At 38.7% G+C, this 24,859-nt stretch overlaps 2 protein-coding genes across 2 annotated transcripts in view; both read right to left on the bottom strand.

Annotated features, from left to right (window-relative positions):
- LOC149678528 (multidrug resistance-associated protein 1-like) overlaps nucleotides 1–24,317 on the bottom strand; it is a 50,202-nt gene extending 25,885 nt beyond the window's left edge. The window contains exons 1-30 of the mRNA XM_089836460.1: nucleotides 24,229–24,317; nucleotides 23,969–24,145; nucleotides 23,547–23,660; nucleotides 23,342–23,479; nucleotides 23,137–23,274; nucleotides 22,973–23,031; nucleotides 22,564–22,866; nucleotides 22,024–22,198; nucleotides 21,709–21,963; nucleotides 20,507–20,710; nucleotides 20,026–20,172; nucleotides 19,088–19,178; nucleotides 16,457–16,827; nucleotides 15,249–15,416; nucleotides 14,427–14,611; nucleotides 14,088–14,193; nucleotides 13,454–13,978; nucleotides 7,351–7,550; nucleotides 7,067–7,193; nucleotides 3,953–4,129; nucleotides 3,733–3,846; nucleotides 3,530–3,667; nucleotides 3,322–3,459; nucleotides 3,117–3,175; nucleotides 2,711–3,013; nucleotides 2,184–2,358; nucleotides 1,867–2,121; nucleotides 1,134–1,337; nucleotides 868–1,014; nucleotides 285–375 (exon numbers count right to left, since the gene is read on the bottom strand). Coding sequence (XP_089692586.1) covers nucleotides 285–375; nucleotides 868–1,014; nucleotides 1,134–1,337; nucleotides 1,867–2,121; nucleotides 2,184–2,358; nucleotides 2,711–3,013; nucleotides 3,117–3,175; nucleotides 3,322–3,459; nucleotides 3,530–3,667; nucleotides 3,733–3,846; nucleotides 3,953–4,129; nucleotides 7,067–7,193; nucleotides 7,351–7,550; nucleotides 13,454–13,978; nucleotides 14,088–14,193; nucleotides 14,427–14,611; nucleotides 15,249–15,416; nucleotides 16,457–16,827; nucleotides 19,088–19,178; nucleotides 20,026–20,172; nucleotides 20,507–20,710; nucleotides 21,709–21,963; nucleotides 22,024–22,198; nucleotides 22,564–22,866; nucleotides 22,973–23,031; nucleotides 23,137–23,274; nucleotides 23,342–23,479; nucleotides 23,547–23,660; nucleotides 23,969–24,145; nucleotides 24,229–24,273 — 5,329 coding nt within the window. The 5' untranslated portion in view covers nucleotides 24,274–24,317. The remainder of the gene's footprint in view (nucleotides 1–284; nucleotides 376–867; nucleotides 1,015–1,133; nucleotides 1,338–1,866; nucleotides 2,122–2,183; nucleotides 2,359–2,710; nucleotides 3,014–3,116; nucleotides 3,176–3,321; nucleotides 3,460–3,529; nucleotides 3,668–3,732; nucleotides 3,847–3,952; nucleotides 4,130–7,066; nucleotides 7,194–7,350; nucleotides 7,551–13,453; nucleotides 13,979–14,087; nucleotides 14,194–14,426; nucleotides 14,612–15,248; nucleotides 15,417–16,456; nucleotides 16,828–19,087; nucleotides 19,179–20,025; nucleotides 20,173–20,506; nucleotides 20,711–21,708; nucleotides 21,964–22,023; nucleotides 22,199–22,563; nucleotides 22,867–22,972; nucleotides 23,032–23,136; nucleotides 23,275–23,341; nucleotides 23,480–23,546; nucleotides 23,661–23,968; nucleotides 24,146–24,228) is intronic.
- Nucleotides 4,562–6,824, bottom strand: LOC149678532 (ATP-binding cassette sub-family C member 1-like). The gene is made up of 4 exons (XM_089836952.1): nucleotides 6,798–6,824; nucleotides 6,706–6,721; nucleotides 5,711–6,500; nucleotides 4,562–5,641 (listed from the first exon to the last, which is right to left on the bottom strand). The coding sequence occupies exons 1-4, from the start codon at nucleotides 6,822–6,824 to the stop codon at nucleotides 5,530–5,532; spliced, it is 945 nt and encodes a 314-aa protein (XP_089693078.1). The 3' UTR covers nucleotides 4,562–5,529.
- Nucleotides 24,318–24,859: the final 542 nt, after the last annotated feature.

Genomic DNA, 24,859 nt, shown 5'->3' on the forward strand with positions numbered 1-24,859 from the left:
TATTGTGCTAAGCCAGAATTCCTTTTGACCAGAGATATAATGCTACCATTGAGAATAAACCTGATTGATATAGGGGGATAGTTTCTGTTTATACCAATGTCCCGAATTGGTGGGTTAAGTTCTGAAGAAGTTCCTTCAATTGCCTCTTTCTGCGCGCTTAAGTTCGCGCTTCTACTTTTTAACCACAATTAGGCCTAATTTTGAGATTAAATTTATCTGCTTGTGTAGGAATAGCTGCCGACAAAAATAACCAACCCATCTCGTCCCCAAATTAATTGACATACCAAATTGGGCGTCGCTAGGCATCTGCTCCACGTAATGCTTGGTTTCCCCACGATTCAACAAGTTTGCAATTCTTCTTACTGAGACGTGTGTCTGTAAAGAATTATTTTGTGAATTTGCGTCATTTTGAGATGTTTTAACTAAAAAGGAAGGTCAACATGACAATCCTGTACGATTTTTCTCTAAAAACAAAACCTCTATGTTGGGAAAATGTTTTGTACTTAATTTTTTAAAACATCAAATTAGTTTCCGATATTTAATGAGTCCAACTATAACCATAAGCATATGAAACACAAATACTTGAAAACTTTCATCTGCAGTAGAGCGATGACAATCGAATATTAAAACCATAAGTCTCGATCAAACAGACTAAATTGTGCCTGGTTGTACCTTTGTCCTTAATTTACTGCCCTACTTCGAGTCGCGGGAATTGGAAATAGTCCTCGTACACAATAAAATTGCTTAAATTTTTACAAAAATCCAGAACCTTCCAAATGTTTGATTATTGGAAAACAGTGAATATATATATAGTAAATGAAGAAAATAGTAGATTTATCTTTCGACCCTCCCTGACAGCGTTCTTACCAAAACTAGGGTATTTATTAAATCCGGAAGCGTAAGCATTGACGTCGCTAGTAATCGTACCAACTGAAAGGACACGAAAGCTTTCCTCGAGGTGAGAACGTTATCGTCGTCGATTAATACGTACATGGCGAAACAAGGTGAAGTAATCTGAAAATTTAAAAACAATATCTGAACTTCATTCTGAAGGAACGTAAAATTTCTACACCTCTATGTGCCCTAATATCGATAATTATAATGCAATTCCTGAAAAGGTTTTACTTTCGTACCAAAACCGGTATGAGAGCGGTAATAAAACTGTTCATTCCTTGGAAGAGGCCTTGTTTCTTCATGAGTGCAATTTCTTTCTTCCTGATTTCAAGAACGATTCTCTGGAACGATCTCTCCCAGGCGTACAACTTCAAGACGCGGATTCCGTTCAAGATTTCGCTCATCATTTTCATTCTACTGTCCTTCAGCTTCATCAGCTCAATCTAATAAACGAGATAATTAAAGAAAACATTCTCAGAAACTCTATACAGTATATATTTGCCTCAATAAAGCACATCAGGCGAACCTTAACACGCTTATGGCAAGAACCTATATTTACATAGAGCCTTATTGCCTTGCCTACTATCTGCTCTTAGTGATTATAGATACCAAATGAAAGCGCGTTACCGCTATACCATCCTCGATTGCTGTACCAGGGAGGAGAAGATAAGGAGAGGAATTGTTCGCGCTTTTTAGACTGAAAACCGTAAATCTTAAATCCCACAACGGGAGAAAGTGGGATTTTGGAAAGCCTAGATAAGGCAAGCGGCGTCTGATTTCCCGAAAATATTCGCACTACGAACTGCCCTCTCGTGACAAAAATCGCCTGTTGCCTGTAATTTCGAAATCAGCAGGAGATTTTTTTGAAAAAACCACATTTTGTATTGAAGATACGACGAAAAATAGTAACTCAACAAAGAAAGATCCAAATTAACCCCATTCTACCCCCTTTATTCCAGTTGGCACATTTACCTGCAATTCTTTGTATTTCTTGGTGCTGAGATAGTTCAGTGGAAGAAGAACGATAATTGGTACGATGCCAGCAAAGGCTGAATATCCCAGTTCTTGATACATGAAGGCGAAACACAGTACTGTTTGTACTGGGACAGACCACAAGAGGCCCAGTTGTGGCGACAGAATTTGAAATCTGTTCGTGTCGACGTACATCGTGTTCAGTATTTCACCCATTGACAAGTCACGTCGATCGCTGCTCGTCAAGCGAAATGTCTGCTTCGACGAATCTCATTAATTTCCCAACGTCATACTATCACGATAACCCTATAACTTACTTTTTTGTACAGAACGTGCATGGTGGCGGATTTGAGTCTCAGTCCTAGTTTGGTGTGGAAAATGGCGCTGCCTTCTTGCAACAAAGATTGCGCAAGACCGGCCAAACCGTAAAGGCAAACGTAGAAAATTCCCTGCCACAAAGGATCGTCGCTCGTCGAGTAATCAATAATGGAACTGAAAACACAAGTGAGTAAACTGGTTAACTCGGTTACAATGTTTACTTAATTCTCTGAAGAGTGGACAACCACTTGCAATTTCATTCTCTATTAGAATCGGTTTTAAAGAATATTCAGAGGTTTAACATAACCGACCCACGGAAACAGAAAATGTAATTGCTCATGTGAATGGACGTTTCTGTACGCTTCATTACGAGCAAAGAACAAACTGCTAGCAACAAAGGAACCAAATTTCACACTTTAAGTGAAAACTGTACAATCTTGTTCTTATTTTTTTAATTTGATCTCCCAAAAATTAATCACTTATGTTATGACGTTTCTTATATGGCTAAAAAAGTGGAATTGTTTACCCTGTCAGAAGGGCAGGACCTACAGACACTACGTCGGACAGAACTTGAAAGACCACTCCAGCAATCAAACAAGGCCCGATTGTACTCAACAAGGGGAAAGCGATGGATTTGCTTCGATATTTAGTTTTGTTGCGTTCTTCCGAAAATCTTTTCATTTCCATTTCATCGCTAACACTATTTGTCTTATCCTGGGTCTTCCAATGTTTTTCGAAAAGGCACGAGACAGTCAGCGCTCGTTCCGCATCATTCAAGTCGTACACATCCGATGGCTCCAGGTTTTTCTTCCAACCTTTCCACAGTGCGCTACAATTTGTTTAAATTTAAAAGAAAAATAATTAAAGTGCAATGAGCTGCGCTGAAGTAACTCCAAATAGGTGCAATATGAACAATATGGGACTAGATTTACCTGGTAAGCCATGAATGAACCATGCGTGCACAGAACGATGCGTCATCTTCCCTTGATTCCTTAATGTTTTAAAATAATCACCATTTTAATATAAAAATTAGGTTTAGACACTGAAATCTTACAAAGCGCTAAATCGAGAACGACATGCGGGAAGAGCTACAGTGTCGAACTTATTACATTAACAAATAATTGTGTGTAGTATTACCATTTTGACTTCGATTTCGTACGTATGTTTTTCGTAATGCGTAGAGGTGTCACTCATTGTGTGTAATACGAGGGTAACTACTACTAATGGGTAAATTACTGACTCAGTTACCAGCCCGAAATAGTCGTCTTTGTCGTTCTGAAATATTTCACGTCTTTATTATTTAACAGCAATATTATTAAGACATGTAAAAGAAAAATTCAATTACTTGTGAATAGTATTTCATGATGGTGGATCTCAGTGTGACAGTTTGCGTTAGTGTTAAGACGAACCAAAAACATGTCAGGATACCGGACAAAACTGTACCACCCCCTCTGCCGTAAATTATGAGGAATAACGCCAAGATCTGCAACACGTAAGTTCAATTTAAATTATCGAAATGTTAATACGGTTTTTTTTAATTTGCCTTACGTATGTTCCAAATTGAAGGATGACCGACAAATTGTCAACGACTTGAAATTCGCCGAAGTATATTTGTTTACCAAATTTCAAGACGCTAATTGCGGCCAGTAACAAAACCAAGAGCTGAAAACACAAAACAAAACTGGAACTTTTCGTACATTTTCCTTTAAAATAATTCTTGAGAGGAGGAAAAATTAGTGCCGAAAATCCTCGCTCAAAATGGACTTACACTTTTCGTAATCGAAAGATGAGAACAACGGACGCTTCGCCATGTCGACTTGGTGATCAACGCAATTTCCAAAGGGAGGAACACCCATAGTATCGCACACGGCACCCAGACCAGGATGGTCTTTTGAAAACAAGGAGTGAAGTCTGGATTATCAGTGTACCATGTCAAATTAGCGTCCTGTTAAAAATAATTACTGACTTAATAGTTAAACGCAAATTCTATCAGTTAAAATAATTATTGCCTTGGTAAAGTAATACTGATTGTACCATAAAGTTTTTTTTTACTTTTGTCATGATAAAAGAGCTGTAGGTAACACTAAACACACTGTTAACTTAACATATTTAATTTACTTCGATACTATATTAATTGTTCTAAGGGAGCGGTAGCTCCCAAAGGTGAGACTTCACACTGCCTCTAATGTATAAGGATTTTTCTTTAAACTTATTATTTTAAGCCCAAAATCATTGATACACTCGAGAGCGCTACCCCTATATATTATTATTATTAGTATAATCTACAAAAAGCTGCGCTTAGTTTGTTGGACTCGAAACTTAAAAAGAAAAACATACCCAAAATGGAGATTCACAAAATTTATCCAAAATGAAGGAACTCATTTTAAGATTATTAACACTGAAATATTTGCTAAAATAAAATAATTTGAGCAATTTATTTAACAGCCAGTCGATGCTAACTAACCCTTTCAATGTTTTCGAATAAACCGTAACGTTCACGGCATAAAACAGTACATTAAAAGACCTTGATCAATTCTCACTCGCAAAACACAAGTGGCTTTCAGAACGAATTCGTCTACATTGGAGCTGAATAACAAAATGCCAGACTTCACGAGATAAAATAGTTCTTTTATAAACTGTACATTTTGTCCTTATTCCTAGGGAAGATAATGTATGCTAATCTTTGGATAGCTGATTAAAAACTGTATTTGTAGAACATAAAGAGTAAATGTTATTTTAATAATTCATCTTTGTAAAGATAGTTGAATCCTTGAATGAATATAAGAATTCGTTTCAATTTGACGAAAGATACGATAGCTATAAATCTCAAATTACAAAGGAGATAACCATGTTAAGGCCGTGAAGAGTGAACCAAACCAAATCTAAGACGGAGGACCTCAAGGGCACATAATCAGTCCTGGATTTAGCAACTGGGCTTATCAGAGGTGACTTAATTATTCACTTATGTTGAAAATAAGCTTAATTAAATGAGACGAAATAATAAAGAGCACAAAAATCTACAACGCATTAGACGTAGTGTTAAATCACGATAAGCGAGTGCCTGCAAAATGAAACTTTCAAACTTTTCATTTATAATTTTTTTCCATTAAAAAATTTTATTATTATTATTTGTGCTGAAAAGTTTAACAATTTGCGTTGAGCAATTAAAGATCCAAGGATTATAGTTATCTTAACTAGTTGAGACAATTAAAATGTCTATGTAAAGAACACCTTGTGACATTGCTGTATTAGTAATAAAATTAATTATAAAGGTAGTTCGTCAAATTTGTAACGAACTGTATATAACATTAAACGTCAAGCATAGGTGATTAGATAAAAGGTGATCTAGATTATTTTGGCATCTTTGGCCAAATCGTAGAACATTGATTGCTCATTCTTCAAGAGGGCATCTGGAGAGTCGAATTCCGTAATTCGGCCTTGATCGAGAACCATCACCCTATGAAAAGTTAAACGACAACAATTTATCCAATCCTTTTAAACCGGATTAAAAGGTAGGTAAACTAACTTGTCATAGTCCAAAATGGTGTTTATCCTGTGCGCGATGGTGATGATAGTAGAGTTGGTGAATTCCCTCTTGATGGTCTCTTGAATGAGATCGTCAGTGTCCATGTCGACCGAGGCCGTCGCTTCGTCCAAGATCAGGATCTTCGTGTTCCTCAACAAGGCACGAGCCAAGCAGACCAACTGACGCTGCCCGACGCTCAAATTCTGTCCTCCTTCGGTCACGGGATGATCTAGTCCCTGCTCGAGTGAAGCCACGAAGGGCTTCAGGTGCGAGTGTTCGAGGGCGGCCCACAGTCGCTGGTCATCTTGTTGACCAAAAGGATCCAGGTTGAGTCTGAGTGTGCCCGAGAAGAGGACGGGCTCTTGGGGGATGATGGTCAGTCGCGATCTCAAATTGGACAAGCCCAATCCCTGCACTTCCACTCCGTCTATGACGATCTGACCGCGCACCCCCTCGATGAGACGGAAGAGCGCCAGCGTCAGCGACGACTTTCCAGCGCCTGTCCGCCCCACCACGCCCACCTTCTCTCCAGCTTCGATCCTGACATCTATGTCCTTCAAGACCAAATCCAATCCTTCTCGGTATCTGGTGCTGTAGTCGCTGAATATGATTTGTCCTCGTTGAGGCCAGTCAGCTGGTGGTTGACGTTCTGGTATCTCCCACTCGGCCTCGGACTCCAAACAAGAGTATTCGTCAACTCTTTCTATAGATACTATATTTGATTCCAATGCCGTAGCGGAAGCGATTGAGACTTTCAGATATTGCAGAAGCTGATAGATCAAAATATTAACTTAGTACTTAATTTGTAGAAAGTAAATAATTGATCCACGTGACAGAGAAGCCCTCACAATTTCTTTTCAAAATTCAGGGGAAATTATAATATAGGGGAAAAATAATATAATATCTTTCATAGATAAGACCTCGTAACGATTGAAAAGTATATAAAACAAAACAAAAGTCTCGATCAGGAATAGGTATAGGGTGTCAGGTCATACCCGTTTCCCCAATTTCCTTCGCTTGGAGACGTAAAATAGTTTGTCAATGTCAAGTCATGAAATGATAATTAAACGTTTTCTTGAAACCGTACCAGAATGACGACTAAACTAGGTTCCATACTTTACGAAAAAAACTTACAAGAATGGCGACATTAGGTGTACCTAACCTAAAAAATACATCGTCGCTTACAGTGATATTTTGCTTTGCTTCTCTGTATCAATTTCCTATTCAAACCCCTTCATACAATTCCATATCGATATACTCTTTGTTAGTTCAGTGGTTAAAGGAAAAACCAGCAGAGATTTTAGCTTGTGGAAAAGATTTTGATTTACTCGTTAAATCTTCATTTTAAGCGCTTACTCGATCGGCATTAGCCAAGATCAATCCTACAAAATCAGTTGACAGAGTCCCTTTGCACAAAATTATGAAAATTGCTGTGCAAAACGTCAAGAAATTGCCCAAGATATTGTAGCGTACTGTCAGCCATCTGGAAAGAAAATAAATTTTATCGAATTTCAGAAATGAGTAGCGACTTGGAATGCCCGTTTTCCTTTGCATCCACAGCGCGGTTTCAACCCAAACGAAAAGACGCGATTGAAACCAGGTTTTAATGACGCAGTTGCTATATTCAGTGAATGAGATACCTTTGCGCCATGTTCATCATGTAGTTAGCGGCAGTGCATTCGTCAATCAGTTTCAGGAAGTGTCTTTCGAAGTTCTCTCTGGCGTCACACGCTCTGATGACAGTGCTGCCAGCCACTGATGCTCCCACGTGCGAAAACAAGAATGAATTTCTCAAGCTTGTTATCCGCTTGAATTGGCGATTGCTCGACATCAAGAAACGCTGCAAAAGATATGGGAAAATCTTCTGTTTAAATGCGATATTACAGTTGCGGCGCCAAGGCTTCTTTCCCGTCGCTTTAAAGGGATGTACATTCCGTTATGTAAGGGAGTGTCAATAACTGTATTTTTAAGTAGTAGTCTTACTATTTCGTGGGAAATGTCACGTAACTGTAAGCGTATAACGTGTCGGCGGATAGATTCAACGGAAATGCCAATCCCATTCCCAATGCACTGATGACGGTGCGAAATTTTCGCATGCCCAGTAGACCTCTATTTGATGGAAGATAAGCTTAACATAGGCCCCGCCCCTACATTACACATTGTACATCCCTCCAACGGCTTTTTAAATCTTAATAAAACTTTCTAAAACCAAGTTGGGAAAACCAAAATATTACCTCTCCGTGTCGAGAAGATTATATAACCTTAAGTATCCAATGAAAACGTCGACCTTTTTGCCCTCATCCTTTCCCGCGCTTTGCGCTTCCGCATTTCATCCTTACTCTCAACATTATCTTCCTCCATTTTACATACAAAAATCAAATACTCACAAAAAGAAGTGGCAAAAACCTGCTGGCTCTTTACAACCACTTAATTTGACTTAATATCCAATTTCCAACAACAATAATATACCGGTAGTTTAATTGACAACCTACTAGCATCGAAATTCTCATTAAGAATGGCTCCCGCGGATAAAAAAGGGCAATTTTCAACTAGGTGGGCGTTATCTCATCATGCCTAACCGTTTGGATTTTTTTAAAGCAATCTTAGCACCAAAAAATATTTTTTGATACAAAATAAATGTTTTATATTCTTATTAAGAATAAAACAAGAGGATAAAAAAGGTCTGTCCTCTCGTAATTTTTTAAGCTTTTATCATGATTACTCTATACAACAGTAACAAGGAGTATAAACCCATTAGTGGAAGCAGTATTTTTTTTTCCGAAACAATCTCGCTTATGTTTATCCTCTCTAGACTTCGCTAAAAACGTATTACTCCTACGTAAAATATTAATAGACAGGCAAGGATTCATACCATTAAAGGAGCGCAATATTATCCATATTTTCATTTCATATACAGAGAAAAGAAATTATTATGTTTCTGAGAGAAGCTTCCCATTTTTGTTGTTGTTTTGAAAAATATATCGCAATGCACGGGCCTTGATAGATATAGGAGGCAATGAAGGATATATATCGCATGCACGGGCCTTGGTAGATATAGGAGGCAATGATAATCTCTCTCTTTGCACGAGAGGTTTATCTTTAATATTTAAATAAATATAATTATTTTTAATTATTTTAATCTTCAATAATTAACATTAATAATAGTTAAATCGTTTAAAATAAAGTTATACCTATTATCTTCTCAAACTTTGCTAATATTGACGTTTAAAGTGAAGGGTACCCCCCCCCCTCTTGCCCGCTTTCTTCAAATTTTGGGGTATATCTACGATTTGTTTCCATCGCGCAATTGCGAAAACCTTTGGTGGCCGATTCCACCTTAGGGAGGCTAGACGTTTCTCGTAACCCTAGCTGATCGCCGCGTATATCCTAAAACCAAACGATGATAATGGAGTAGAAGCCAATGATACAGATTGGTGTCTATGTGGAATAGACGGAAGACCAGTGGAAGGTGGTGTTAGAAGCCAGTGTAAGTGCAGACTGGTGTCAATGTGGGATTGACAAAGAACAGAAGATGGTGGTGATTAGAAGCCAGTATGTACAGACTGGTGTCCAAGTGGAATGGACGAAGACCAGAAGATGGTGGTGATTAGAAGCCAGTAAGAACTCAACTCAGGTGGTGTGAGAACTCAAGTAGAGGAGCCATTTCCGTGACTGTGAAAGCAGTTCGGAAATGGCGAACACGTTTGCTCCGATACGCAAACTGCGAACGCGGTCACGTGGGTGTAACAACGGACAGACAGACAGACACACACACAGACACGCCCGTTACAGAACCTCTCCTGGACTACGTCACACGGAGAGGTAAAAAATTCATAAAAAATGTCTGTTAACTTTAAGAAATGTCCATAATAATCTTCATTATTTCCAATGTTTATTGGTATGTTTTCTATTTTTCATTAGCCTCATTTAAGAGCTCCAAGCTCTGATCTGCAATAAACTCCCTGATTATTGAAGATCAAAAGCGGCTATCCCTTCTCAATCGATTAATCAAAAATGTCTTGATTAGAATCAAGACCTAAAAAGTATCGATAAGACTGAGGTTATCACTTGTCTGAAGGATCAGATATTAATTTTTCTTTTTAATTGAAACTTAAATGCATGCTTAAGAAAAAACAACGTACCATTACCGTTTTCCGTTGAAATAAATTATTTTACTGGTAATCAATTTCAAAAATTTACTTATCTCGGCTTTTCGACCACAATTCCATTCCCCGAAAACATTTTATCATTACATTAATTACTTTTGGGAGAGTACGTGTACACAGAAAAAAGTGTGTTAAAGATTTGAACACATTTTAGTGTTCAAAAATCAGATTTTGGTTTCTTGATATGTTTAAGTGATGAAAAAGTGTAATTTATTGAACACTTCGCTTAATTTTGGAGTTCAACTTCCAATTTTTGTTTCTATTTGGAAAAATTGTAACAGTTGAACACAAAATCTTAACACTTTCACAATGAACGCGTTAAAAATTTAGGAACAGCGAACGCGATCATTTGTTTTCATGTTCTGTAACCTTGTAGTTGAAGGCGTACTTCGACGAAGCTTATTCGAGGTTTGGTTCTCAGCACGCTCTAAGCTAGATCTCTATGTAACGTAGCTTTGTGCGTGCTGACGACTAAAGCTGGAACAGAGTATACATCGAATAAGGTCCCGTCGGAGATAGGAAGTTGCTTATCATATAGCGTGAAAACCTATTTCCCTAACTTATGTTTGGGAAATTTTAATATTCCCTAAAATTCGTCTGCAACCTTTACTGCTGCTAAAGTGCTAATACGAAAACCGATCCCGAAAGTAACAGCACATAAGTTTTGGGCAGGATTTTTAAGCCTTGGCCCTTCAGAATATTAAAGGTGTAATCCTTTTTGTGGGTAAGTTTTAAGTAACTATTACGTGACAAAAATATATTTCAATACTTAATAGTCCTTTTACTAGCAAAATAACTTAAACCTCAGTACAGTAATACCTATTAATTATTAATTACAAGTAAGAAATTCTCGTACACATCTCTCTTGGACTGTAGAATGAGAGAGGTACAGTCGCCGCAATTAAAAACTTTCTCTCTCGCGACGTCTTGTTTCAACAATAAGCCGCAAATTATTGATCTGATACAATTGATAAAAAACTTATCGTATATTGTTGTTTTAATAAAGATTTGCGGCTTATTGTTGAAACAAGACGTCGCGAGAGAGAAAGTTTTTAATTGCGGCTCTGTACCCACAAAAAGGATTACACCTTTAATATTCTGAAGGGCCAAGGCTTAAAAATTCTGCCCAAAACTTATGTGCTGTTACTTTCGGGATCGGTTTTCGTATTAGCACTTTAGCAGCAGTAAAGGTTGCAGACGAATTTTAGGGAATATTAAAATTTCCCAAACATAAGTAAATGCAAATGCAAAAATGCTTTGTCAGAGAGTTCGTCTCATCGTCGTTTCAAGAAACGTTTTCAAGGCGTAGTTTAATTAAATTCACATTCCAAATATTTATTATTTAAAAATATGCTTACCAGTCTGAGGATTATTTTAGAGGAGTCTAAGTTCGAAATTGGGGGTGGGGGGGAATAGGGGGCTATACCCCCCCCCCCGAAAAAAGGCCTAGCGACGCCACTGATTCATTAAATTGTATAATTACTTCAAGTTTAAATTCATTCTTGGGCGACAAAGAAAAACCATGGATATAAAGAATGCGCGTGAGGAAATAGGTTTTCACGCTATATGATAAGCAACTTCCTATCTCCGACGGGACCTTATTCGATGTATACTCTGTTCCAGCTTTAGTCGTCAGCACGCACAAAGCTACGTTACATAGAGATCTAGCTTAGAGTGTGCTGAGAACCAAAGCTGGAACAGAGTATATATCGAATAAGCTTCGTCGAAGTACGCCTTCAACTACAAGGTTACAGAACATGAAAACAAATGATCGCGTTCGCTGTTCCTAAATTTTTAACGCGTTCATTGTGAAAGTGCTAAGATTTTGTGTTCAACTGTTACAATTTTTCCAAATAGAAACAAAAATTGGAATTTGAACTCCAAAATTAAGCGAAGTGTTCAATAAATTACACTTTTTCATCACTAAAACATATCAAGAAACCAAAATCTGATTTTTGAACACTAAAATGTGTTCAAATCTTTAACACACTTTTTTCTGTGTAACAAGGTTCATAGAACTTTTGGAGAACAAATTTCCCTGAGATTTCCAGGCTTTTCCCCATATACTTCCCTGAGTTTTCCAGGTTTTTCCCGTATATGGATTATCCTATGGAGCAAATGTTAACGAAGGAGGGAAGGGGCAAATAGGACTATTACATAATCAAAGGATATCCCCGTATCTCTAATATAACCAGAGTTACGAGCTTCCAAAACTTAGTGTAATGTTAATCCTATGGAGGAGGCAAAGTACCTACAAACACCCGGAGCAAGTACCTACAAGCACCCGGAGCAAGTACCTACAAGTACCCGGAGCAAGTACCTACAAGCACCCGGAGCAAGTACCTACAAGCACCCGGAGCAAGTACCTACAAGCACCCGGAGCAAGTACCTACAAGCACCCAGAAGCACCCGGGGCAAGCACCCAGAAGCACCCGGGGCAAGTACCCACAAGCACCCGGGGCAAGTACCGACAAGTACCTACAAGCACCCACAAGTACCTACAAGCACCCACAAGTACCTACAAACACCCACAAGTACCTACAAGCACCCACAAGTACCTACAAACACCCACAAGTACCTACAAACACCCACAAGTACCTACAAGCACCCACAAGTACCCACAAGTACCTACAAGCACTTACAAGTACCTACAAGCACCCACAAGTACCTACAAGCACCCACAAGTACCCACAAGCACCCACAAGTACCTACAAGCACCCACAAGCATCTACAAGTACCTACAAGCACCCACAAGTACCTACAAGCACCCACAAGTACCTACAAGCACCCACAAGTACCTACAAGCACCCACTAGTACCCACAAGTACCTACAAGCACCCACAAGTACCTTAAAACACCCACAAGTACAGTACCTACAAGCACCCGAGCTCAAACGCCATGTTTTTCTTGCTTAATATCTCTCTAACGGCGTGAATCACGAAAAAAACACCGTAAGTCCAATGTGAAAAAATGAGGGCTAAAATGCGTGTCTCTAACAGTGGTAAAACGCCGTAACTCTAATACCCAAAACAACGTAACTAGAAGTATGTGTTTATAATGATAAAAATCAGTACTTAAACTTAATTGATCTTAATGAAACTAAAAAAAGGCGCTACAAAGAGCTGTTCTCTTTCATTTAAGATGGTTCCCAAACGTATCGAATGAATAGTTTTCCTTATATCCCTGCGGGGTTGACCCCCACTTTCTATAAAATTCCCATGTTATGTCTATAGAAGAATATTGTATTTTTCACCGAATGTCTGATTAATTTTATGGATTCTTAAACCACCCTTAACAACTTTTTTCTTTATAGAATTAACTATTAGTTGGATCTCTTTGAAATTTTAACCACAAAATTAGGGCCCAAAGTTTAGTTCACAGGCAAAATTTCAAAGCAGCAAACACAATACGAAAAAAGTTACGGCCAATCAAAGAACCCTCCTTTAGCATTAGAGGCAGTATCTAAGAGAGCGACCGCTCTCCTAGAATAAGAATTCTGTGTTTAACCACGACAATTAACAATTCAGTGAGATACTGAATAATTACTTATGACAAGAAACTGAAATTGAGTTCCTACCTGAAGTAGAAGGTATCCAACGACAACAACAATGCAGGGAATTATGAATAATGGTAAATATACTGCAATTCCTAACGGGAAAAGAACTAAAAAAAACAACCCGGAATTAGTTTGCAATAACATTGGAGGTAATTGCTGGTCGAGGGCGTCAATATCTTGGGAGAAACGATTAAGTATCCTTCCAACGGGGGTCGTGTCGAAGAAAGACATGGGAGAACGAGATACACTGTCGAGCATTTTCCCATGTAGACTGTTTGCCGTCCGTAGACTGCGAAAGGCGTTGGTGATTATACCGACAAATGCCAGAAAGGATTGGCTTAGACCAAGAACGAATAAGACTGCTATACGGATTGCCTTTAGGTCTGGGTTCGCTTTAAAATCTTCCTTGGAGTCCGCGCACCAAAGAGACAGCCAGTACATTGTCGCGAAATTAAGGACTACACCACCTGTGATTATTGCTTCGACGATCGCACACCATGTTATACCATAGGCTTTAAAATATTGTTTGTATTGTGATACGGATATCTGCAAATGCGCAAGAAAATAATCACCGGGAAAAATGTGTGTAGAGAGTTTTAGTTCTCATGAAGCCAAGAAAAGTCAAAACTCTTCTCGTACATTAAAGAGCACATACATTGCCTTCATTGAGCATCTCTTCAGTCGTGAGTTTTGCTTCATCTTCATCCGAGACTTTTCCATTGGATGCAAGATTAAATCTCTCAGCTTTCATATTTAACGTACTAAAAAATTGCGTTACCAAAATTCGTAAATTAGGAAAGAGTGTTCACTTTGAAAGAATCAATTGAAATAATTTAAAATAAGGTTATCTCTACAAACAATACAAGCCAAATGTCCCACAAAGAAATTCACCTTGTTATTTTGTGCAACACATGGTTAATTGCTTTGACTTTAAGCTTTTCGCATATATATTACAAGCGGTAAAAAGTGTGGATATAGCTCCAAATTTACTCACGAGGCTTCTTCTTCATTCTCGACGTTCATGTCACTCATGTGTTGTCCGAAATAATCTCTGGCCATTCCCTGACGACTCATGATTTCATCGAAGGTTCCCCTCTCGATGATTCGTCCGTTGTTCATGAAGAAGATCTCATCCACTTCTCGGATGAAGCTCAAGTTGTGCGTCACCAAAACTCGCGTCTGTAATAGATTTAATTGCCATTTGTCGAGCGAGCAAGGAATTACCAACCAGAAGCAGCTTTCAAAAACGAGCGACTCATAAGGGATAATCTGCGTTAGCTAGAGACAGCATCAATATATTTTGATAACTTTTCGAGCCGCATTTTACCTCTCCAAGTGACGATGACGTCACGGAGAGGTATTACACTAAATGGGGGTGTGTTGGCAATCGGAGCAAACGTGATCGCTGAAAGCAAATTTTGGCTTCAACTCCCATCGTTAGAATTAAGAAGTACGCGGCGATCGGCTAGGGTTACGAGAAACGTCTAGCCTCCCAATGGCAGGGTTTCCACCAAAGGTTCATACAATTGCGGGTTTTCTTATCATTTAAGAAAAACCCCTTAATTGCGTCTCGACTCGGAGAGGTAAATTTTGGTTTCCCAACTTGTGTTGAAGTTGCACGGATTTACAACAAAATTTACGCAGCTTAGATAAATATGTATATACAAGATGTCAGGTGATAATATTTTCACAAAAAAGAAACTGATTACTTTCCGGGACGCCATATTCAACTATTATCGGGATTTAAATGAAACGACATGTTTACCACTTATCAATGGACGCATAGCGCTTTCATAGAAAATATTAGTAGCGTTACTTTCTTTCGAAGAAATCCCTTTGGTCCGATGACTTCGTTGAAGAGATGTTTGGCCACGTGTGAGTCAACGGCACCCAAAGGGTCATCAAAGAGATAAACATCGTCATCGCGATAAATTGCTCTGGCCACGTTGACCCTTTGCTTTTGACCACCACTCAAGTTGATACCCTATCATGTGAAATAAGTAAACGAACGCATTAGTAACGCAAGCAGTCATGAATGTAACCTTGAATTAAAAAATTGTGATGGGCGATCTGCAGCAATGAATGTCTCCCTGCGTACCTTGCGCACGCCCCTACCCTTCGGTAGGCGATTTTTAAGTGCTGCCACGTAGCGCTGTTGCATTTGTAAGAGAACTAGCTTCTTTTTTATTAGATTCACAAGGAATTTTATTTCGGTTAAATTTAAGAAATTGCCCAAGCGCCTGTCCCTGTTCCTCTTCCTGTGCATGCGCCTGTGCCGGACACGTACGCGATTTGGAAAGAGAGAAGGGAAAGCACCGCGTAGAGAGAGATAGAACTGCCTGCCTCGTAAACAAGTGAGATGGGGAAGAGAGAGAAAGACAACGTAAAAATATCTGTGCCCTTTGTGCGCGTGATACATCAGATTATGCTGGATTTTATAAGGTCAGGCCAGGTTAGGTTAGGTTTCGTGAAATAGAGGGTAAGCAAAACGAAAGTCTTTCTTTCCTTCCAGGAAAATAGCGTTTGTGTTATTCAGCCTTATCCGCCCGGTTATACAATTGGGAAAATCGTAGCGCTACGGCCGATGTTTCTAGCGCGGGTCTCGACTTGGGAGTGGGGAAACGCCGTAGCGGGGCAGGTGACAGGCTACACGAAACAGAGAGAATCTGAAGGCGGCTTACAACCAATTACAAGAGATATAAACCAGATATGAGGAACCGTTTTACAACCAAGAATTAATTCCTCTTTAACACGTTTTACATCAGATACTGACGACAATGATTGGGGGACACACGATCTGTCGACTTCTTTACAGTCCCTTTAAGATTCACTATTGTCAGTCCAAAATGGGCGAACAATTCGTCTCCTTTTCTACCGACATTGCACAGGATTACCAGATTCCACTGCTATTTTAAAATCAATAACTTCATCCGTTTTATACCCCGACGCCATTTTGGCGAAAATGAAATTTTTCTTCATAGTTCATTTGTTTTCTCCCTAATGTTTGCTTTTAATAATACGTACTCTTTCTCCGATCTCCGTTTCGTCGTCAGAGGGTAGTTGGTCAAGGTCCGCTTGTAGGGCGCATGCCCGTATGACGCTGTCGTATCTTTCCCGGTCCATGTCGTCGACGAAGAGTATGTTCTCTCGGAGTGAGGCGTTCTGAATCCAGGGTTGTTGAGTGACGTATCCCACTCTCCCGGCCACTTTCACCTCCCCCTCCACCTTCTGCATCTCGGAAACCAGAGCGGACAAGAGCGAAGACTTACCACAACCCACCGGACCCACCACGGCCACCAAGGTACCACGGGACACTTTCAAATTGATGTCCTGAAGAGACGTCGCTGCCGGCTCTTCCAGGTTCCAATGAAACTTTCCCCTCTGAATCTCAATTGCTGAAATTTTTAAGATCAATCTAAAAGCAACTTCAAGCCTTTAAATCCTCTTTAAAGACGATATGTAGATTGGATTATTACCTCTCCGAGTGACGTATGTCACGGAGAGGTTCTAATTTCGACGTGTCTGTGTGTCTGTCTGTGTGTCTGTCTGTCCGTTGTTACACCCACGTGACCGCGTTCGCAGTTTCCAAATCGGAGCAAACGTGTATTCAATTTCCGGACCGCATTTACAGTCCCGGAAATTGTATTCCACTTACAGGCTATTACTCCATTGCCTGTCTAACAACTCTGTTCATTTGTCCACCCCACATGGACACCAGTCTGAACTTACTGACTTCTAAACACCACCATCTTCTAGTCTTTCGCCCATTCTACATGGACACCAGTCTGTACTTGCTGGCTTCTAAACACCACCATCTTCTACTCTTTGTCCATTCCACATGGACACCAGTCTGTACACCTGGCTTCTAACACCACCATCTTCTGGTCTTTGTTTTTGTCCATCCCACATGGACACCAGTCTGTACACCTGGCTTCTAACACCACCATCTTCGGGTCTTTGTTTCTGTCCATCCCACATGGACACTAGTCTATACACCTGGTTTCTAACACCACCATCTTCTGGTCTTTGTTTTTTTCCATCCCACATGGACACCAGTCTGTACACCTGGCTTCTACTCCATCATCATCCTTAAGGTTAAGACATACGCGGCGATCGGCTAGGGTTACGAGAAACGTCTAGCCTTCCAATGGAGGGGTCTTCCTCCAAGGTTCACGCAATTGCGATGTTCTTATCTACAGCTGCGATTCGAATCCTTTATATACTACCTATTTGAGCAAGGCGAAGCAACAGGAGGATGCTTCATTTCAAACGTCAATAATAGTCAAGTCTCTCAAGGTTGTTTAATTATTCTTTTTTAAAACGATGTAACGCTCAATAAGGCGAACAACTAACGAAGAAAATACTAAATATTAATTATATTTATTTTAATATTTAAGATAATCTTGTTTCTCAATTCAAAATTAATACGGAAAAGTTAAAAAGCAGTCTATTTTTTTGTCTTTGTGTGTCTGTCCGTTTTCACACTAGTGCGCCGCGTTAACAGTTCGCTTTGTTTTGATGTGTTAATATTCACTTTTTCCATAATATAAAGTGAATATGTGGAAATCTTTTTCGTAATTACGATGCATTTAGTACTTTTGTAGCTTTAATCCTCTGTTTCATTTTGATATCCCAAGAATATTTTTTTATATTATTATTTGAAATGGATGTTTATATATTACTTAAGCTATACTACATCTGTTTATATCATAATCCTTTCGTTATTGATAACGAGAAGAACGCTACTATATCGGCCTAATGAACTTTTATTTGTCAATAGGCCTAGTGAACCAAAAAGTAAACCCTTGGGTTTGGTTTTCGTTTCTATAATGCAGAGACATTAACGGTTCAGAGTGAGCCGAAAGTTAAATACACTTTTAAATAATCAGGCTTAGATTTTATAATTGAATAGAGCATCATGGTGAAAATCTAGGCCGCGTTCAGCAGAGCTCAGCGCTGTTAGAAGTGTCATGTTTACACTGCAACCCTGTTGTGAATCTGGTTTTGAACATAGAGGGTATACAGTTGAGGAGTAGAAAATTTGGGCCTCTACAAACACGTAAAAGTAATATCCCTCCAAAGTTTTATCTCTTTATTTCCCGTTTTTCCCCATCGGATGATTTTAATGTGTACAAGTATATCCTTATTGGATGCAAAATGTCGTCTGATTTACAGTACATTCGCTATGCTTTGTATACCTCTTTCATAATTCATAAAATTAACTTCAGTATTTGTTCTTAAAAAAAGAAAAATTTCCATATCTGAGTAAATAAAGTTTGTAAGTAGGCCTCCTCTTGACTCGGAGAGGTAATATTTTGGTTTTCCCAACTTGTTTTACAAATAAGTTTGAGCTTCCTTCTAAAATTGATTATTGTGTTAAGCCTATCCTTTTGACCCGCAAGATAAAGCTACCATGGGGAAAAAAGCCTGATAATTTCAGGAGAATATGTTCTGTTTATATAAATTCCACGGATTAGTGGGTTAAGTTCTGAAAACATTCCTTCAATCGTCTCTTTCTTCGCGCTCAAGATCGTGCTTCTACCTTTTAGCCACGATTAATTTTGAGGTTAAATTCACCAGCTTTTGTAGGAATAGCTGCCGGAAATAATAAGCGACCCAACTCGTTCTTTGAAGTCTCTTAATTATTTGACTTACCATACTGGGCGTCACTAGCCATCTTCTCCACGTAATGCTTGGTTTCCCCACGACTCAACAAGTTTGCAATTCTTCTTACCGAGACGTGTGTCTGTAAAGAATTACTTTGTGGATTTACGTCATTTTGAGATGTTTTAACTAAAAGGGAAGGTCAACATAATCCTGCACGATCTTTTTCTAAAATTAATACCTCTTTGTTGTGCAAATATTTTTGTACCAAATGTTTTAAAACATGAAATTAGTTGTCGTTATTTAATTACGCCAAATATAATTTCAAAACTTTCTTTTACTGTATAGGACGACTAATCGAATGAAACATAATAACAAAAGCATATATATTAAAACCAAAAGTCACGATCAAGCAGGCGAAAGTGTCCTTAAGATCCTACACCTCTTGTAAGCCTTCCTACTTCGAGTCGCGGGAATTGGAAAACAGGAAAAGTTAGGCTTATTGTCTAATAATTAAGATGTTTTATGTCTAATAGACAAGGCTTTAAATTTTTTTAAAAATGGTTGGTTTTTTAAATAGAAGTTATTCTTTGCGTGTCCTTCGAATTAGAGTTACGAGCTTTTACAAAAGACATTAGATTGCTTAATTAATCATTACACGTAAATTTCGCCGTCACTCACTGACTCTACGCGATGAAATGAACATGGACAGTACGGGTAGTAGTTAAGCATAGGTAAACAAAGGTGAGAAAAATATATATTTTTTCAAGTGAAGTAGCTAAAACTGCCTGTGATTGGGCATCGTCTGCTATGTTACATATAAAATTTTGTTAATTTCCAAAATTATGTAGCAAAAAACGCCAAATTGTTCAAAATTTTCAAAAATCAAGAAACATTCAAATCTTTGATTATCGGAAACCAGATAATATATTTCGCAGAAGATGCAAATAGTAGGTTTATCTTTTGACCCTCCCTCACAGCGTTCTTACCAAAACTAGGGTATTTATTAAATCCGGAAACGCAAACATTGACGTCGCTAATAATCGTGCCAACTGAAAGGAGACGAAAGCTTTCCTCGAGGTGAGAACGTTATCGTCGTTAATTAAAACGTACATGGCGAAGCACGGTGAAGTAATCTAAATATTTCGAAAAAAATATCTGTAGGAACTTAAAATAAATAAGGAGGTAAAAGATGAAGTATTCCTGAAGTTGAATAGTTTAATTGAAAGAGATGTCGACGGCCAGAAGTAAAATCAACTTCAACTCGCGTACTTATTTCATCTCTGAAGTATGGCGTCATAGCCTTTCTTGAGCCTAGAGAAAGCGTAGAGATTTCAAGAACGTTTGCCTTCTTGAGTCGAGTGAGAACGCTTGCAGAAGAAACTAAATCGAAACTGAAATCTCTACACCTCTATGTGCCCCCATTATCAATAATTATAATCCACTTCTTTTAATCTTTTAGCTTCGTACCAAAACCGGGATGAGACCAGATATAAATCCATTTATTCCTTGGAAGAGGGCTTGTTTCTTCATGAGTGCAATTTCCTTATTCCTGATTTTAAGAATGATTCTCTGGAATGATCTCTCCCAGGCGTACAACTTCAAAACGCGGATTCCGTTCAAGATTTCGCTCATCATTTTCATTCTCTTGTCCTTCAGCTTCATCAGCTCAATCTAATAAACGAGAAAAATAAAGAAACCATTCACGAAATCTACAAGTTTATATTTGCCTCAATACAGCGCGTCACGGGAACTGTTATATCTTAAATGGTCTGTAAAAAAGGCATCGTCGAGGAGTAGAAAGGAGAGCAGTGTTCGAACATTTTTCACTCCTCTGTCCGTACTAACCGAGTTTAACTAAGCTCACTCGACCGAAATCCTGCGGTAAAACATATTCTGCAGAACGCGACCGAAACATCTTTCGATCGTGCAGAATCGGTGTTCTATTTTTTACACAGAGTTCGATGTAAAAGTATTTTTATAACCAATCAAAATTATTATCGGGATGAAGCTGCATTTGATTTCATAACTTCTACTCCATTACCATGGTTAGGGTTAAGATGAACACGTCGCTCGGCTAGAGTTACGAGAAAAGTCTAGCCTCCCAATGGAAGGCTTTCACCAAAGGTTCACGCAATGTGTTATTTCTTTTTGTGAATCAATCGCCTTATATACCCAAAATTTACATAAATTCTGAAAAAGGTCTTCGCTTGAAGTAAAACGTCTACAATAGCTATGATTAAAGTGATTTTAGGAATAACCATTCTTAAAACAACTTAACTGGAAATAAGGTAAATACTGATGATTAACATAATATCAATTATATCAAAAGTACTATAATACATTTGATTATATTTATTTAATTAATTACGAAAAACCTCTTAAGTGGGTAGATAGAGCTCGTCTCGACACGGAGAGATTTATTTTGGTTTCCCAACTTTTTTTCTACCTCTGAATGTAAACGAATTTTTAAAAATTGCTTTCCACCAGGGACGCGTGCGCAGACAAAGGAAGGATGAATCACTTTTATATTTGCTTTTTTCCCTCGACAACGTTTTTCGAATTCAAATTTTTTGAAAGGATAGTTATAAATCGCTTGTTTTCAATTTAATCATGAATTTCGGATGACCGTCCCGTGCCCCGTGGTGTGTTTTTTTTTGGATAATATTTACCTGTAATTCTTTGGATTTCTTGGTGCTGAGGTAGTTCGATGGAAGAAGAACGACAATAGGTACGATGCCAGCAAAGGCAGAATAGCCCAGTTCTTGATACATGAAGGCGAAGCACAGTGCTGTTTGTAGTGGGACCGACCACAAGAGACCCAGTTGCGGCGACAGAATTTGAAATCTGTTCGTGTCGACGTACATCGTGTTCAGTATTTCGCCCATTGTCAAGTCACGTCGATCGCTGCTCGTCAAGCGAAATGTCTGCTTCGACGAATCTTATTAATGAACTAGCGTCCCACAATCACGATAACCCTAACTTACTTTTTTGTTCAGAACATGCATGGTGGCGGATTTGAGTCTCAGTCCTAGTTTAGTATGGAAAATTGCGCTTCCTTCTTGCAACAAAGATTGCGTAAGACCGGCCAAACCGTAAAGGCAAGCGTAGAAAATCCCCTTCCACAAAGGATCGTCGCTCGTAGAGTAATCAATAATGGAACTGAAAACATAGGTTTGTGAACTAGTTAACTTTGTTCCAAAGTTTACTTTATTCATTGCCAACCCCTTATAATCTCAACCTCTGTCTAAATCTGTTTTAAAGAATATTAAGAAGAATAAAAACATTCAGACAGGTGACCCACAGAAACGGAAAAGTGTATTGCTTATGTGCTTGGACCTCTCTCGATGTAAGCTTCAGCAACTGATAGCAAGAGAGGAACTTAATTTCACGCTTAAAGTTAAAACCATGTAACTACAATCTCTTTCTTTCTATTTGAATTTAATCTTATATTCTTGGTTTCCCATAAATAGTCACTTATGATGTTATGACGTTTCTAGTATAGCTGATAAAGTGGAATTGTTTACCCTGTCAGAATGGCAGGGCCTACAGACACTACGTCAGATAGAAATTGAAAGACCACTCCAGCAATCAAACAAGGCCCGACTGTCCTCAACAGGGGCCAAGAGATTGACTCTCTTTGATATTTGGTTATGTTTCGATCTTCTGAAAACCTTTTCATTTCCATTTCGTCACTAACACCATTTGTCTCATCTTTGGGCTTCCAGTGCTTTTCAAAAAGGCGCGAGACAGTCAGCGCTCGCTCCGCGTCATTCAAGTCGTACACATCCGATTGTTCCAGATTTTTCTTCCAACCTTTCCATAGGGCGCTACAATTCGTTAAACAATTGAAAGTTAGAATTAAATCGCAATGAGCTGCGCTGTTATAACTTCTTCGAGTAGTTAAAATATGCACATGAATGGTAACATATTAACCTTGTAAGCCAAGAATGAACCATGCGTGAACAAAACGATGCAGCATCTTCCCTCGATTTCTTAATTTTGAAAATAATCATCTTTTTATTAAGTAATGTTAATAGAAAAATTTGATTTTTGTGTGCCGTAAGTATGACACTATGTAAAAATGTACGGAGTATTACATTTTTTTCCTCGATTGCGTTCGTATGTTTTTCGTAGAGCGGAGAAGCGTCACTCAGTGTGTGTAGTACGAGGGTACCTACTACTAAAGGGTAATTTACCGACTCAATTACCAGCCCAAAATAATCATCTTTATCGTTCTGAAATATTTCGCGTTTTTATTTTACAGTAATATTATTATAAAATAGAAAATTGTCCTTCACTTACATTTGAATAGTATTTCATGATGGTGGATCTCAGTGTGAGAGATTGCGTTAGTGTTAAGAGGAACCAAAACATCGTCAAGATTCCGGACAACACCGTGCCACCCCCTCTGCCGTAAATTATGAGGAATAACGCCAGGATCTACAACACGCGAGTTCAATTTAATTCACCTTAAACTTTAGATGTGGATTTTATTAAATTGTCTTACATAAGTTCCGATTTCAAGGATGACCGCCAAATTGTCAACGACTTGAAAATCGACGTGGTAGATGTGTTTACAAAATTTCAAAACGCTAATTGCGGCCAGTAACAAAACCAAGAACTGAAACAAGAAAATCAAAACTAGTACCTACGTTTTAGGAGACAGAGCTGGATTAGGCAGTTATGCACCCGGGGGCCAAGATAATATTCGCCCCCTTAAGCCGGAAAAAAGGAAGAGCAAATGTTGCTAGGGGGGGAATAGTTTAAATCAATGAGCCCCCAACAAGCCTTGCGCCCGAGGACCAGTGACCCCTCACCCCTCCCCCTTTGACCAGGCCCCGAGAGGTCTAAACAGTGCCGAGAAGGCGTTTGTCCTGTACAGCGCATTATGTGCCGTACAACGATGATCCTCGCTCAATAAGGTCTTACACTTTTCGTAATGGAAAGATGTGAAAAACGGATGCTACGCCGTGTCGACTTGGCGACCAATGCGATTTCCAATGGAAGGAACAACCAGAGTATGGCGCATGGCACCCAGACCAGGATGGTCTTTTGAAAACACGGTGTTAAATCGGGGTTATCAGTGTACCATGTTAAATTGGCGTCCTATTAAAAATAATTACATTCTTCATAATGAAACTAAATTAATAACATCAGTTCTTTGGTAGAGCAATAAACACGTAACATACCCAAAATGGAGAGTTACAAAAGTCATCCAATATGAAAGAACCCATTTGAAGATGAATAACACAAACTTCGAGCAAATTGTTTCACCGACTAGTCGCTGTGATGTTTTCGGACAGCTATTAAATTTTTTCAACGTTTTCAGACGGCTATTAAAGTTTTTCAACGTTTTCAGAAAAGCGTTACGGTGACGTTTTGAAACTGTACATTAAAGACCTTGAAAGAGTCGAACGCAAAACGCAACTGTATATCACAACGAATTCGTCTACATTTGAGCTGAACAAAATAATGCCTGACTTCAGGATGAAAAAAAGGTTTTTTATGAGCTGTAAATTTTGTCCTTATTCGTCGGGAAGAGCATATGATAACCTTTGAATTACTGATTACAGACTATATTTGTTAAATTTAACGAGTAAAATTTATTTAACAATTTGTCCTTGTAAAGATAGTCTAATCCTTAAATGATTTGAATAATTCTTTTCAATTTGACGAAAGATACGATAGGTCTAAATCTCAAATTACAAAGAATAAAACCTTGACATATAAAGAATCCAGCGGCCGTATTCTGCAGAAAAGTTAAGCTCCTCCTTCTGCCCTTGGCTCGCTGGTTGGACCGTCAACCATTGCCCTTGGCCT

Source organism: Phalangium opilio, unplaced genomic scaffold, assembly GCF_054372755.1.
Source record: "Phalangium opilio isolate 3A_F unplaced genomic scaffold, DU_Popi_V2 ptg000042l_1, whole genome shotgun sequence".
Taxonomy (NCBI): Eukaryota; Metazoa; Arthropoda; class Arachnida; order Opiliones; family Phalangiidae; genus Phalangium; species Phalangium opilio.